Source organism: Myotis davidii, unplaced genomic scaffold (genome assembly GCF_000327345.1).
Source record: "Myotis davidii unplaced genomic scaffold, ASM32734v1 scaffold765, whole genome shotgun sequence".
In the NCBI taxonomy this organism is placed as follows: Eukaryota; Metazoa; Chordata; class Mammalia; order Chiroptera; family Vespertilionidae; genus Myotis; species Myotis davidii.
Genome location: NW_006296056.1, coordinates 1936446 through 1951778, shown reverse-complemented (window position 1 = coordinate 1951778; position 15333 = coordinate 1936446). Strand labels below are relative to the sequence as shown.

Genomic DNA, 15333 nt, shown 5'->3' with positions numbered 1-15333 from the left:
TATATATTTTATTGATTTTTTACAGAGAGGAAGGGAGAGGGACAGAGAGTCAGAAACATCGATCAGCTGCCTCCTGCACACCTCCTACTGGGGATGTGCCTGCAACCAAGGTACATGCCCTTGACCGGAATCGAACCTGGGACCCTTCAGTCCGCAGGCCGATGCTCTATCCACTGAGCCAAACCGCTCGGGGCTGCTCTACGATTTAATAGAACCAGATTTTCCAGTGAAACACATTACAAACTGGATATACATTTTCTAAAATATTTATTTATAATCTATGACAATGTGAGAACTAAATAAATCTTTATATATAAGCTATAAAAAAATGTATGGTTCATATTTGTGAATGCTATTTTATTTAAAAATTATAATACCACCTGGCTTTATAATAAGAAATACACTAAAACCTAGAGTTTAATCAATTACTGTATTATTCATAAAGTTCTAAGAATTCAACTTTAAGGTTCTTGCCCTCTTTTAGAAGGGTTAAGAAATAAAGATATACTAATCTTTGTAGAGTTTTACATTTGATTAAAATATTTTCTCTATACTTTGACTTGAGCTATTATCTCAAAATTTACCTTTAAGGTATGCAAGTAGTTTTCCAATTTTTAAAAAGGAATGTAGATGACCACTGTAGCCCACAGAGTTTCCTGGTGAAGTAAATAGAACTATTTGCTGGCTGCATTACTCTACCCATCACTCCAGGTCTGACACTGCGCGAGGTCCTTGTCAGTGAGCTAGAAGATCTTGAAACATCTAAAAATTCATCAAGCAGGACCTTCCCAGTAGCTAAGAGTATATAGTGTCCTTACTTTTACTTCTTCAAATTCCCTACATACTGACCAAAATATTTAAAATATTTTACAACTCCTAAGGTTTAGGACCAGGTGAATGTATAATGTGCAGCAGTAGAAAGAATAAAAGCAAATAATGTATATAGTGTCCTAGTCTTTCTGACTACACAGAAGGATTAAAAAATTAAAGGTAATAAAAACTAATCTTTTTAAAGAAATATAAAGTAAAGGAGACAGAGCAGAAAGGAAGACCACTGGACAGAGCTGAATGTCAAATCAAATCACAGATTCTGCCTCCTGCTTCACAAAGACCCAAAGGAATAATAAGAGGAAACATGAAAGGAACATTTCCTAGAAAGTGGAAGTTTTATGCAAAATATAAACTTTAGGGAAAGTAGCCATCAAAAATTTTTAATTATAATTTGATCATTTTGAGGACGTTGACACTGTAAGTTATCTTCTTTACTATATTAACTGAATCAAAACAAAATATATGTCAGAAGTAAAAACATTAGATGTAACAACGGAACTCAATCTTGAAAATGAATCCAAGGTGCCATCAAAATATACCGGCTTTAAAATGCAATGGCTGCTAATACAACCTCCCTGAAAATAGTCACAATAAACGCTAGAAGCTTTATTTCACTACATAGGTATCTTAACCTTAGGAATTTCCTTCTGACATAGGTAAACTATCTACACTTACACTGGAACTGTATTCTAATCTAAAGTCAGCAGCAGACTTTGCCGTCAGAAAAACCAATTCTTTGCATTACGGTGTGTGTATTGTATACATCATAATTTCTCTATTCTTTTCCTGAATATTTTAAAATAATATGACATTAAGATTGTACTTCACCACACACCATATTTTCCAACTATTTTTACCTAAAAAATTCTGGTCCTATTTCTAACACTGGCTGAATAACCTTCTATCAAACCAATCCTTTTCTGCCTAGAACAACTCTAAAGTATAGACTAAAATACAATATAAACAAATAACCAACCAAAAGCATTTAAAAAAATGACCAAAAATAGGTTGATTCTGGAAAGGAATCAACACTTGGAATTCTGGAGGAATGGTATTAAATGAGTTGCCTGTTTGTTGCAGCTTTGGGCCTAAGGGCACGCCTCAATCCACAACCTGTAGGACAACTCAAATGCTAATATGTTCAGACTTTCTGGTCTGAAGAAGCAGTGAACAGGGTACAAAGTAACAAAAGCCACCAGAAAGTGAGAGGTGAATCCTGGAAAAAACAGAGTCAGAATGGAGGAGTCCTACATTCTATATACCAGTACGTTCAGTTCAAATATATGGCTGATCCATGAGCCACACACACGTGGCAGGGAAAACCCCCAAAATCCTAGCTAAGGGTAAAATAACTAAAGATTTAAGCTGCAGCCCAAGAGTTTGTGGTTTAAGCCTAACCATTAATGGCCTGCTACACCAAATGTTAAAAATCTATATTTTAAAGAATAAAACAGAATCCAGAGTCTCTGTAACATAATAATCACAGCAATGACTAGGGTACAATTCAAAATTACTTCATGAAGAAACAGGAAAACATGACTCAGTCTCAGGAAAAACAATAGATGGAGACCAATCGAAAGTAATTCAAGTATCAGAAGTAGCAGATGAAATTACATTCAAAATTATACTGAAGGCCTAAATGAAAATATGCTCGAATAGAAATTATAAAAAAACAGAACCCATTTAAAGTTTGAGAACTGAAAAATACATTTTCTGAAACTTTAAAAGTAATTGAAAAGGCTTAAAATCAAAAGAGAGGTGACAGAAGAAAAAGTTAGTGAACATTAATATAAGATCACAAATCCAGGGAAAAATTCAAAATCATTTATAATAGATGTAGTAAATACCAAAGCAACTTCACCCTGAATGACATAAAAGGAGCAGTTTAATGCACACACTAGTCCTTTAATTACAAAAAAAACAAATACTTTTTAAGTGGCAATTATCTACTTTCTGACCTTCTGACCACCTAATATCTGCCCCAAGCCCCACCCTAACATTTTCCCCATAAAGTACAGGCGTAGACTTGGCCACACAAACCACTATTTGGCCTAATGAGAGATTTATAAAAAAGACAGAGATGAAGCTACCATGTTTAAGAAACAATTTGGGGGCTATCTTTCTGAACATTATAAATAACTGCTTAAACTTTTAATAGAACCAAAAGTTTCAATGGATAAAGTAAAATTTATAATAAATATATAACATTTAAAAATACAAACTTGAAGTACAAACCATGCTGTATGCAAAACAATTTAAGCAAATCATATTAAATGCCAAAAAGAAGACATGCACCTAAAAGAGATTTATGAAGCTACATAGCAATATTTTAAAATAAGTTAATGTGGCTCAGAAATATAAAAACTGACATTCAAAACTGAAAATACTCTTTAGAAACAGCAAGGAACTTAACTTTTTAACTTAGTAAATTTCAATCAACAGGTTTTTGTATTTTAAAATTAAGACTGTAATTATAAAAGGATTTTAAAATTATTTTAAAAAATATATATGCTTTAGCTAAGGCTCCCCTGCCCCGTCCCCCAAAAAAGAATTTCAGTGTGATTTTGTAATTTTATTTAGCATTTAAAAGTTTCATGCACATTATGGAGTAAAGAAATTTCTATGTAGATCACATAATACTGTCATTTCATTAACCGTCTGGGGCACGTATCATGCGACCTGGGTCTTCATTGCAATCTAGACTGCCATCCAGTTTACTTAAGGGCAACTAACCAGTTCCTGGGCTGAGGCAGGCCCTGGGTGTAACAGTTGAGAGAACAGGAGTTGCCCAGTAGTAATGATGAGGTGATAATGCCCAATGAATCATCATCTTTACTAACCTCATTAATACACTCACCTGTAATTGTTTACCTCTGGCTTAAGAAATAGTAAATACTAGGGGTATAACAATTTATTTCTCTTATAGCTGTCATTTCATAAAGTTTTTAAAGATAATCAAACATACTATTGATTAGTGGTTGCTTTTACATGTCTAACTTGTGTACTTGGGGTAATTATATACACTACTTAATATACAGAGGCTACATTCCTTCCCTTCCTTCATGCCAAAGGAAGACAAAAAGAATGATTACTATGTACAATGATATTCCCTTTAAAAAAGACTAAGATATTAAAACAGTACAACTTTTAAAAAACAGATCTTATAACTTATTAGGTATAGAGATAGCACTATAATAAGTTTAGAAAATCATTTAATTATGGATGTTGTATTATATTATAGATGTAAAACTTAAAGTGAGTTAGGACAAATTAATAATTTGTCTTGGAATATTATAAATGGTAGATATATCTGTGGGTATAGTTACATAGAGTCCCAGAAGATATTCATTTAAAAATAAAATTGCTTTGACCTACCTGTGGTCGGCAAACTCCAGCTCTCGAGCCACATGCGGCTCTTTGGCCCCTTGAGTGTGGCTCTTCCTAAGCCTTAGGAGTACCCTAATTAAGTTAATAACAATGTACCTACCTATATAGTTTAAGTTTAAAAAATTTGGCTCTCAAAAGAAATTTCAATCGTTGTACTGTTGATATTAGGCTCTGTTGACTAATGAGTTGGCCGACCACTGCAGCCGGTTTGGCTCAGTGAATAGAGCGTTGGCCTGTGGACCAAAGGATCCTGAGTTCGATTCTGGTCAAGGGCATGCACCTGGGTTGCAGGCTCCTCCCCCGTCCGGGCCCTGGTGTGCGCTAGTGCAGAAGGCAAGGCTCCTCCCCCTGTGTTTCTCTCACATCGATGTTTCTCTGTCTTTCCCTCTCTCTTCTACTCTCCCTAAAAATTAATGGAAAAATATCCTGGGGGAGGATTAACAAAAATAAATACATACATACATACATACATACATGCATACATACATAAATACATAAATAAATATAAATTGTTTTATACTAGGAATGAGCAGAGATTTTTCAGTCAACACATTACCTTTTCCTCTTTAAATTATTCCCCAAATAAAAATCTTTTATAGAATGTGAGTAGTAAAAGGATTCTTAGAACCCAGCTGCCAGTGGTTCTCAACTTGGGGTGGTTCATCATCACCTTACAAGATGCTCAGAAATGCAGGGATATTTTGGATGTGATAATGACTGCGAAATGCTACTGGCTTTAGGAATTCTAAACATCCTATAATGAACAAGAAAGTCCTTTATAATGAAGAATTATCCAGCCCAAATGCCAGCAGTATGCCCACTGAGAAATATTGACTCAATTCTCCACTTTGAAGATGCAGCCACTTCAGCCCAGAGATGTTAAGTGACTTACTCAAAGACACAGAGCCAAGTCCAAAACCTATATTCTCATTCTCTTCTTCTATTTTCTTTTTAAAAGTAAACTCTCAATAAAAATATAGAAGAACCAACAATCAATTGTATATGAATATGTGAAACACTGTCAGTATGTGAAACAGTTTATTGTATTAAATCATTGATTTAACCTGCATGTATTTTCCCATACAAACAACTGTAAGCCTACATTTGCCCACACCCCTATAAAGCCTAAGCAAACTAAGTTGTATTTACCCTTTATCCTTTTAAAATTTCAATTGGTCCACAAAATATTTGATTCCTTTTTATATACTGTGTTACTAGTATACTTCTTAGGCAATGTATCTATATTAAATAGTAATAAAAAATAAAATAGGAACAGAGAGAGATTTATTTGTATACCTGCCTCCCTCTCCCATCTCTCTCTATATGTACACCTATCCCTCTCTCTGTTCCTCTCTGTTCCTCTCTCTCTCTCTCTCTCTCCCTCTCTCTCTCTCTCTCTCTCTCTCTCTCTCTCTCTCTCTCTCTCTCTCTCACACACACAACCACACACACACAAAATACAATTCTCCCAGTACCACCACCACTACAGAATGCAACATAAATTAGATATCAAGCTGTATGGAAACTGAATCTTAAAAACAAAAATGTTCACGAATGACCTTAAAATGCAATTATATAAGCCTTTCAAATTATTTTATTTTTAAAATACATTTTTGTGAAGTTTAGTTACTTAAATACAGTTTCTCTTTACAATATTCTGAAGGTTTCCCTGTGTGGCCCTTTTTCCCTACTCATTCATCTTTGTTGCTCGTTATGTGTCCCTTGCCGGGGTTACTGCAACAACTTTTTAAAATACGCTATTTAAATATAATTAAATATAAGTGATTTTGTCTTTTGTTAAGGTCATAAGTTTAATCCTTCAGTTAATTAAACATGCAATTATTATTCTATCATATCCACAAAATCTAGGATTAGATAATAAAAAATATCTTGTAGGTAGTCCAAAACAATGATGCAAAAAAAATGTCATTATAACTAAAGCATGCTATTTCAAACCAGCAAAAAGTCAAGAAGTTCTGTTAAATAGATGTTTGCTATCTGCAGTAAACACCTAGTGAACAATCAATACTGTTAAGATGGTACTATACCAAAACTATCAGGGGTCTCTGCTGATGATACCTTCTTCGCCGTCTTCATAATGGCTACCTCAGGTTTGGGAAATCTGCATGCTAAAAATATTTAAAAATCAGAATGTATTCAAGCAATAAAGTCAATAAAATATGTATAAATAAAAGGGTATATGAAAGTTTGAAATGAAGCATGCTTGAATATAGGCAGTTCTCACTTTGCACAGTTGTGTGGGACCATTAAAATGACAGTGCAGGCTGAAACTACAAAATCTTAATAAGCAATGGAGAAAATTACAATTGTTCTGTGATCTTTAAAAATAAAATTTCCAAACATTGAAATCTCTCTCACAAGGAAAAAATAGTTTGGAATTATGTATGGTGGCGGATGTTAACTAGATTTATTGTAGTGATCATTTTGCAATGTATACAAATATCTTGTATATCTGAAACTAATACAGTGTATGTCAATTATATCACAATAAAAAAAATTTAACAACTCGTCTACTGACAATTAGAAAGGAAAATTTGGAAATAATAAAACTAAAGTTTATGTAGTATGCCATCCTTTAAAATATTAGAAACACTGAGTTAAAGTGTTTTATTATCTCTTTGTAAAGAAGATGATCCAAGGCAGCTTGAACCGTGCTAGCACTCATCACATCTCACAGTGTGGAGCAAGCATCTTCTCTCGGCCTGGGTGAGCTGCCACACTCCGTTGTGAGTCTGGATTAGCTTATACACGTTATCCTTTGTAGTCTCAATGTCATAAAATGACTCTGAGAGCTCCTTTAGTGTGAAGTTGGCACCAGAGTCACTTCCCCTGGAACATCTGCATCCTCTTCATCACAACCTCCTCACTGACGTCCAGAATAGGTGCGCCTTCTCCAGGCCCCTCTGGCTGCGTGTCTGGAGTGTCTCAAACGGCAGCAGTTCAACAGCGGTGTCAACACCCCCTCATCTTGGAGGACCGCCTCTGCTGAAGAATGCCGCCGCACCCGCAGCCCTGCCCCCTGCCCAGGGCAGCCCACACCCAAGAGCTCAATTTCACAGGCTGGGAGACTTCTCGCCCAACTCAGGACAGCACGGAGGGGCCATCCTATCTCTAGAAGCCTCCACCGGGTCAGCTAAGGCTTCCATTGACACAGTATTCCCCAACAAATGTCTTATGGTCATCTTTGTCTCGGAGACTGCTTCCCACGGAACTTAACCTGTGACAGGGATGGTAAGGCTTCATGTCAGCAACATATTCTCAAGTGATTTGTGGGGGAATGGGGGTATAGAGAGTGGAGGGGGAGCTTACTGTACTATACTTAAACCTTTTCTATAAATTTGAGATTGTTTCAAAACTTAAGAAGTAATGTGAAGTGGGGAAAGCACAATTACACTAAAAAGTTCCTGTTGTATACCTATAAAATCAGTATTAACAATTCACATTTTCTTCTAATGTCTTTAAGAAGGCCCTTTGAGAAGAACAAAAAAAAAGCTAGGATCATGTTTTTTAAACCATTAAGATCTTTCTCACACACAAACATAAAATTCTGCCAGCTCACCAAATGTGCCACATCCCACATTATCATTCTCACATCGGTTTGCCTGTTCCCTGTCGCACTTCAAGCACGCCTACGTTTATCTACTTGACCTCGCCTCTTTCCCACCTTAAGACAAAAAGCAAGACCACCTGCTGTCACCTTGCTACTCAGGACAGGATCCCCGGACCGGCAACACTGAAACCACTGGACACTTGTTGGAAATGCAGAACCTCGGGCCCTGTCTCCCGCGTACGGAAACAGAATCTGGGCTTCCGTAAGATTCCCGGGTGATTTTCCATGTACTTTAGATTTTGTGAAGCAAGGTTCTAGTTTCTACTGTGGGGTGTAGAGAGCTACAAGAAGCGCTGTCACCATCCTTACAGTGAAACAAAGTAAGACTAAATCCAAACTCATGACTTATTTCGAACCAAACCCATAAGAGAGCTGAAGTCGCAGCGCAAACAACTTGGCCTAAACTAAGAGAGAGGCAGGCACCTGCAAGGACAGAGCGGACAGGGGACGGTAGCACTTGCTTACTTGGGATCGATGCAACCGGACACCTTAAGGAGGGTACAGCTAGAACAGTCAGGGCGCAGGTGAAGGCAGCCTGCGGGCTCGGGGGACAGTGGGAAGGCACCGGCATACAGATAAACTGGGGGAGTCCGCACCTCCTTGCAGATTCTTTCACCAGAAATCCCACCAGACCCGAAAGGTGACAAGAGAGAGAATCTTGAGAGAGTGTCCAGTTTGGTGCAGGCCTCCAGGAGTGGAAAAGCAGTCGTGCAGAAGGGACATGACATTCTACCTGGATCCTTTTTCAATCTCTCCTATGAGTCAAAGGCTTTAGTCTGTCAGAAGGGCAAACATACTGTCAGGGAAGGTGACCAATCCTCCAGTTTGCCAGGGACTAGCTCAGTTTTAGCACTGAAAATCGTAGAGCCCAGGAAAAAATGTATCACTAGCACTTGGGTGTTTTAACTTGAAAAAGAGAGTTCAAATCATCTTCTTGACTTCATAAGCTTCTTACCAAAGAAAATGAAAAGATCTTACCTGCTAAATGGACTGCACATTTTTACAAAATGCTGCTAAAAGGGGCTGTGATTTGCTTACCTGTGATATTTTATTTTTCTCTGATGAACTAGAATTCTACACAGGACTGTCTGTAAAAAAGTGAGCATACTAGTAATGAGTAGTTAAAATAAGTTTAGACTTCTGACCAAGGAATAAAGGAATACTCTCAGTAATACTCAAGCTACTATAGTAGTACTAACCAAGGTCCCCTTTAAACTGTAAGAGCCGAATCCTTCTTTACTGATACTCCCTCCTCAGCTGATTACAATCTGGCTTCTTCCCAAATAGCTCTTATAAAACTACTTCTGACAGCCCAGCCCGCGTGGCTCAGTGGTTGAGTGTGGACCTATGAACCAGGAGGTCAGGGTTTGATTCCCGGTCAGGGCACATGCCTGGGTTTGCAGGCTCAATCCCCAGTGTGGGGGAGGCAGCTGGTTAATGACTCTTATCGTTATGTTTCTATCTCTCTCTCCCTCTCCATCCTTCTGTGAAATCATTAAAAATATATTTAAAAAAAAACTACTTCTGACAAAAACACCAGTCTGTTTTGTGTTAAATCCTATGCACCCTCTTCCGACACGCCTGCCCCCAAGCCTTTCCCTATGTGACTTATTCAAAGCATCAGATCCACCCCATGTCTTTTTCACTTAGCTTCTGGAACTCACTATGCTTGTATTTTTCCTGTCTTTGTGGACACTCCTCCTCAGTCTCCTTCTAGCTCTGGTTCTTCTTCCTCTTCCCTTCCAATACACATCGGTGTTCTGAGTTCTCTCCTGGGTCTTCTTTTCCGTCTATATACAGTTGTTGACACTCATACTACATCTTCAGCCTAATCTTCCCTTAGGAGTTTAGATTTGTAATATAAATACCACACACACACACACACACACACACACACACAGACACACACACACCCCTAGCTACTTGATATCTCCCTTCACATTCGCACAGGTATCTTAAACTTGACATGTCCAAACTTAAGACTTTAATTTCCATCCCTCCGAAACCTATTTGTCCCCAAACTTCTCCCTCACAATTATTAGGATCATCTTTTACTCAATCACTAGTCAGAACCCTAAGTCCTCACTTTCTATTTTCTTTCCCTTAATTACCTGTCCCTTTCTACCCATCAGCAAGTCCATCAGTTCACTCTCAAATAAATACTTTTTTTAAAATATATTTTTTATTGATTTTAGAGAGGAAGGGAGAGGCAGAGAGAGATAGACACATCAACGATGAGAGGGAATCATTGATCAGCTGCCTCCTGCACGTCCCACACTGGAGAGCGAGCCTGCAACCTGGGCAAGTACCCTGACCAGGAATCAAACCATAACCTTCTGGTTTCTAGGTCAACGCTCAACCACTGAGCCATGCTGGCCGGGCTCAAATAAATATCTTGAATCCACCTCCTTTTCTTCATCTCCGTGGCCACTTAGTCTAAACTACCACCACCCCTGGCCTAGACTACTGTAACAGCTTCCTAAGTGGTCTCCTAGCTTCTGCATTTGCAGCCTTCAGTTAGTCCATTAGCAGCCACAGTGCTCTTTACATCCCATTATCTCATTCTAGGGCTTAAACCTTCGAACGGCTTTCCTAAGGTTTACCTACAGAGGCCCTGACTAATCTGGCTTCTGCCCACCTGCCTATCTCATTCCACACTCCACTTTGTTCATTAAATTCCACCCATAAATACTTTCTGTCAATTCCTATGCTATGCCAAGTCCCTTCTTATCTCAGTGTCTTGGTATTTGCTTTTCCTCCCCAGAATGCTCTCCTCCCGCTGTCTGACTGACTAGCTCATCAAACCTTTCTTTTCAGTTTGAATATTACCGACACAAAGGCCTTCACAGATCGCCTTATCTAAATAAATGTCATTCTATTTATTCTAACAGCACAGATTATATATAATGATTTAATTTATTTACTATATTACTTATATCTTTCCTCTCTCAAAAAATGTAAGTCTCATGAGAGTATTATGCCAAGTTAATTAATTCTATTATATGGTAGGGAGAGTAACAAATATTTGTTAAATAGACAAACTTTCAAAGTTTGGAAAGCTTTCTAATGAATAGTATGTTAGATATCTATATTAATAATAGACAAATATGTAAAATGGCCATCCCTTCGTGACACCCACAGCCAATCAGGTGTGAGTATGCAAATTAACCCAACAAAGATGGTGGGCCTGTGGGCAGCACGCACACGTGCAGACGCCAAGCAGCCATGGCGACGACACAGGTGTTCCACATCACCCCAGCTGCTCCAGGCCTCTGGGCAGCGTGGGAAGGTGGAAAGGCGGCTCTGAGCCAGAGCGAAGGTGGTGCCGGCAGCCAGGGGAAGGAAGGCCTATTCTTTGGGCCTCTAGTTTTTTATAAAACGCATTCAAAAATCTAAGAAAAATTAGAGTAAAGGTTAGAAACATAGGACAGTTATGTGTCACAAATACTAGTTTTCTGACTTTTCCAAATTCCTCAAACAATTTATAAACTTTTTTGCATAGTGATTTTACTTTGATTTTGCTTATGCAAATGCCATATTTGCTTTTGTACTGAATGTTAAAAGATAGACTAAGATATGTAACTTTCATTGATCAAATAAAGCTAAGTTAAAAACTCCACTCTGCTACACAGGTTGCAGGATCTTGGGCAAACTCCTCTTGGCCTTAGTTTCTTAATCTATAGAACAGAGATCATTCCTTCTCTCTCCATGAGAAGTAAATAAAATAAGTACATGGAAACTCACTTAGTTCAGCATGTTTGACACATAGCAGATGCTCAATAATTGCTAAGTAATTGTAGTGAAGATGGTGTTAGCAGCAGCAAGAGTTGTGGCTGCAGAAGGTCTTCTATAAAATATAAGAACCATTTCACAATAGGAATTCAGAAGTAGTTTTATGAAATACTAGGCTGTTTTTCAAAGTACAAATGTTTTAAACCATATAGTGCACTAAGTCAATCTACCCTAAAACTCAGAAAGAAAACAGAAAATCTAAACTAACCCAAATAAGAAAACCATTCTAATATAAATTTCCCTGAAACTTTAAGATCCAAAAATAGTAATATCTCAGTTAATCAGGTGCTTAAAACAATGATCCTTTGAGCAGCCCAAATCCAGATATTAGCAGAAGTACTCACAAGATCTTCAATGTGAGAGCTGAGCACCAAAGATCAATAATGTGATGGAAGCAATTGGCTAGCTGGAAAGACAAAGAAGGGTGGTGGTCTATGACCTTGAAACGTATATCAGGATTAAACCCTATTGAGAAGCCTAGGGGGATCAAAAACAAAATGAGAATGAAAGAAAACGAAAAGAAAGAAAAAACACATGGAAGAGTGACAAAGAGCGGGCATTAAAAATAACAAAAAAAGATGCCAAAAAGCAAACCTCCTTACACAGCAGAAAAGAGTTTACCACAACCACAAGGGATGAATGAGAATAGCGTAGAATAGCCTGCAGGCACTGAGGGGTGGGGGAGGGTTACTATAAGTCCAGCACATTTCACTACCACTATATGACAGAGTCTAAAAAGCCTGCCAACTGGAATGGCACATGGTGTGATGACTAGTAGTATATCTACAAATAGAAGTAGCCCCCCCAAAATATTACTGTATTAAAATACAGTATATAAGGACTCTGACATCTAGCAGAAGCTAAATTGTGCTCATTATGCTTTCATTAAGGCAGGGAAAAATGCAGCGCTACGTTCAAATATGCTTCCAACAAAAGCTATCCAAGTAAATGCGTAAGAGCTTAAAGTCCTTTGTCTAGAAGATCTCTCATTTACCAGAAGATCTGAGGTAACTAAGTTATTACATTTTAACATCTAACTTCTTGTTTCTAATGTGGTTGTTTTTATTAACTTAAAGCAGACATAAACCTGTGAGTCAAACACCAGGGAAGAGTCCTATAAATCTATAGACTAATTAATTCAACTGACTTGAGAAAAATGCTAATAAATTTTTCACTCAGGGATTGGTCTTTATTTGTTCTAGTTAGCTTTACACTGACGTGCCAAAGAAAACCAGTCAAAAGTGTGGTTATGCAAACTCATCACTATTTTTAGAAAAACTGAAACTATTAATGGTTCAATATCAGATCATTCCCAACATTCAAAAACATCCATTATCTTTAATTGCAACTGACCTTCTGGATGCCCCTGTAAGTAGCAGACTTCATATTATTTCAATTTTCCTATTCACAAATTTGTTTATAAAAACTTGCTTGTCATGATTGCTTAAGTTAGCAATAAATGACTACTGAGATGAACACCAAATTAATTACTAGTGAATCAAACACTCTAGCAGTGTTCAACTTACCTGAAGCCATATTTTCTAAGTATCTAATGTTTAGAATTTAGTCAAGAACTTAGAAATTAAGAGACATCGCAATCAAGGAAAACAGCTATCACAAAGCTCATTTATTTGATAGAGGGGTGAGGAGTTCGATAGGGAGGTAAGGAGTTACTCTTCTGGCCTTATCCAGAGACAAATAAATGTAAAATAAAGCAATGAGCTAGAAGCAAAGAGAATACACTGATAACAGCAAGTATCCATGTATGACAGAAGAGAAGGAGAGCTAAGGCAGAGGATTGAAGCAGCAGCAGCTTACAGCATTTCATATAAAGCAATGGCTCTTGACCAGGACAATTTTGCTACTCTCTCCTCTTCCCCCCACCCCACATCTTCTCCATAAAACATTCGGTAATGTTTGGAAACATTTTTGGTTGCCAGAACTGGGGTGAGGTGGGTCCGAGGGTGCTCTGTCATCTAGCGGGTAGAGGACAGGGACACTGCTAAAAATCCCCTGTGGAAGACAGCCCCCACAACAAGGAAGTAGCCAGCCCCAAATGTCAATAGTGCCAATGTTGGGAAATCCTATTTGGAGGAAGGAGTCCCACGTAGCTCAATATATAAAAGAAAGCACGGCACTAGCACTCAGCATAAGAACTAATGTTCAAATTTCTTAAAATAAACAAAAGCCTATATGTTAATGGTACGCATTAATAGAGAAAGACGTAATACAAGATTTCCAACAGAAATTATTCTTTTTTTAAATGCACTGAAAGAAAGTAATAAATTACTATTAAGCATGGCCATCTACATGGAATACCACTTCCTAATTTCCCTTCCCTTGAATCCAGACTGCTCTTAGTGACTTGTTCAACCAGTAGAAGTGACATTCTGGGACGTCCAAAGCTAGGTCATAACAAGTCGGGTGGAAGGTTGAAGAATGTTCATACCCAATCCTCCAACCCTTGAATATGTTACCTTGGGTGGCAAAGGAGATTTGCAGATGTGATTAAATTAGGATTTTGAGAGAATGAGATTATCCGGGGCCTAAATATGATCGCAGGGGTCACTATAATAGGGAGGCAAGGTCAATGAAGGAGATGATGTAATGGTCAAAAACAGAGATCAGAGTGAGGTGGACAGGAACAAGGAATGGCAAAAGCTGGAAGAGACAAGGAAGAGCTTCTCCTATGGAGCCTCCAGGACAGAACCTTGCTGATGCTTTTATTAGCCCCTTAAGTCTCCTTTTGGACTTCAACCCCCCAGAATGCTAAGAAAATAAATTTGTGTTGTTTTCAACCACTACATTTGTGGTAATTTGTTACAGCAGCAACATGAAACTAATACAAAGTCTTAAAGCGTCTATCTAGCTTTCTTGGAACGTTTTCTCTGGGACTTGGTCTATCACCTAGCAATTACAGCATGCTGCGATTGACATGCTGGTGAGGTCACAGGCACCTACTCTGGCCACCGCTGCAGGTGAGCCCAGCCATCCAGCCCTCTCCACCAAAGCGCCAGACATGAGCGAAACCACCTTGGAGTCTGTAATCAGCCCATCTCCCAGCTGAAGTCTATGGAGTGACCTCTGTAGATACCACATGAACCAGGTGAATTATCCAGCTGAGCCCTGATTATATTCCTGATCCACAAAAATCAAAAGATATAATAGAATGGTTGTTGTTTTAAATCACATATAACTCCAGACATCAAGCTATATGTAAGTGATTATTAAAGACTGTTAAATAGCATATATCCATTTTATAATGAAAAAAAATCTTATTTGTGTTATCCATTCTTTACTGGCAGTAATCCCTAGTAACAGGGGCCACTCCAACATGCCCAATAACTCTGAAGTATTCAGAATTAAACTTGTTAGAATATATTGATACTAGTGGCCCAGTGCACAAAATTCATGCACATTAAAAGGGAATTAACCCTTTGAGTGCCAACCAATATCCTAGGAACTATGCTAAAATTGCCAAGGCATTTTTGCTGATTTACAGCAGTTTAGGAAAAAAATTATGAATTGCAAGTAAATGAAGTTACATATTCAAAAACTTAAGGAAACCTTTACTACATTGACATATTTAGCAATATCATCATCACTAATAAAAGCAGACTTAGAACTGGATACCATTTCAAAGCTTTGATAGAGCTCCCGGCACTTTTGGCGAAAGACAGGAGGAGAGAAAC

The 15333-nt window shown here is 38.0% G+C and overlaps 1 protein-coding gene across 1 annotated transcript in view; it reads right to left on the bottom strand.

Annotated features, from left to right (window-relative positions):
- TMEM65 (transmembrane protein 65) overlaps window positions 1-6347 on the bottom strand; it is a 22010-nt gene extending 15663 nt beyond the window's left edge. Inside the window, exon 1 of the mRNA XM_015568656.1 lies at window positions 6267-6347. Coding sequence (XP_015424142.1) covers window positions 6267-6315 — 49 coding nt within the window. The 5' untranslated portion in view covers window positions 6316-6347. The remainder of the gene's footprint in view (window positions 1-6266) is intronic.
- Between the last annotated feature and the right edge of the window lie 8986 nt (window positions 6348-15333).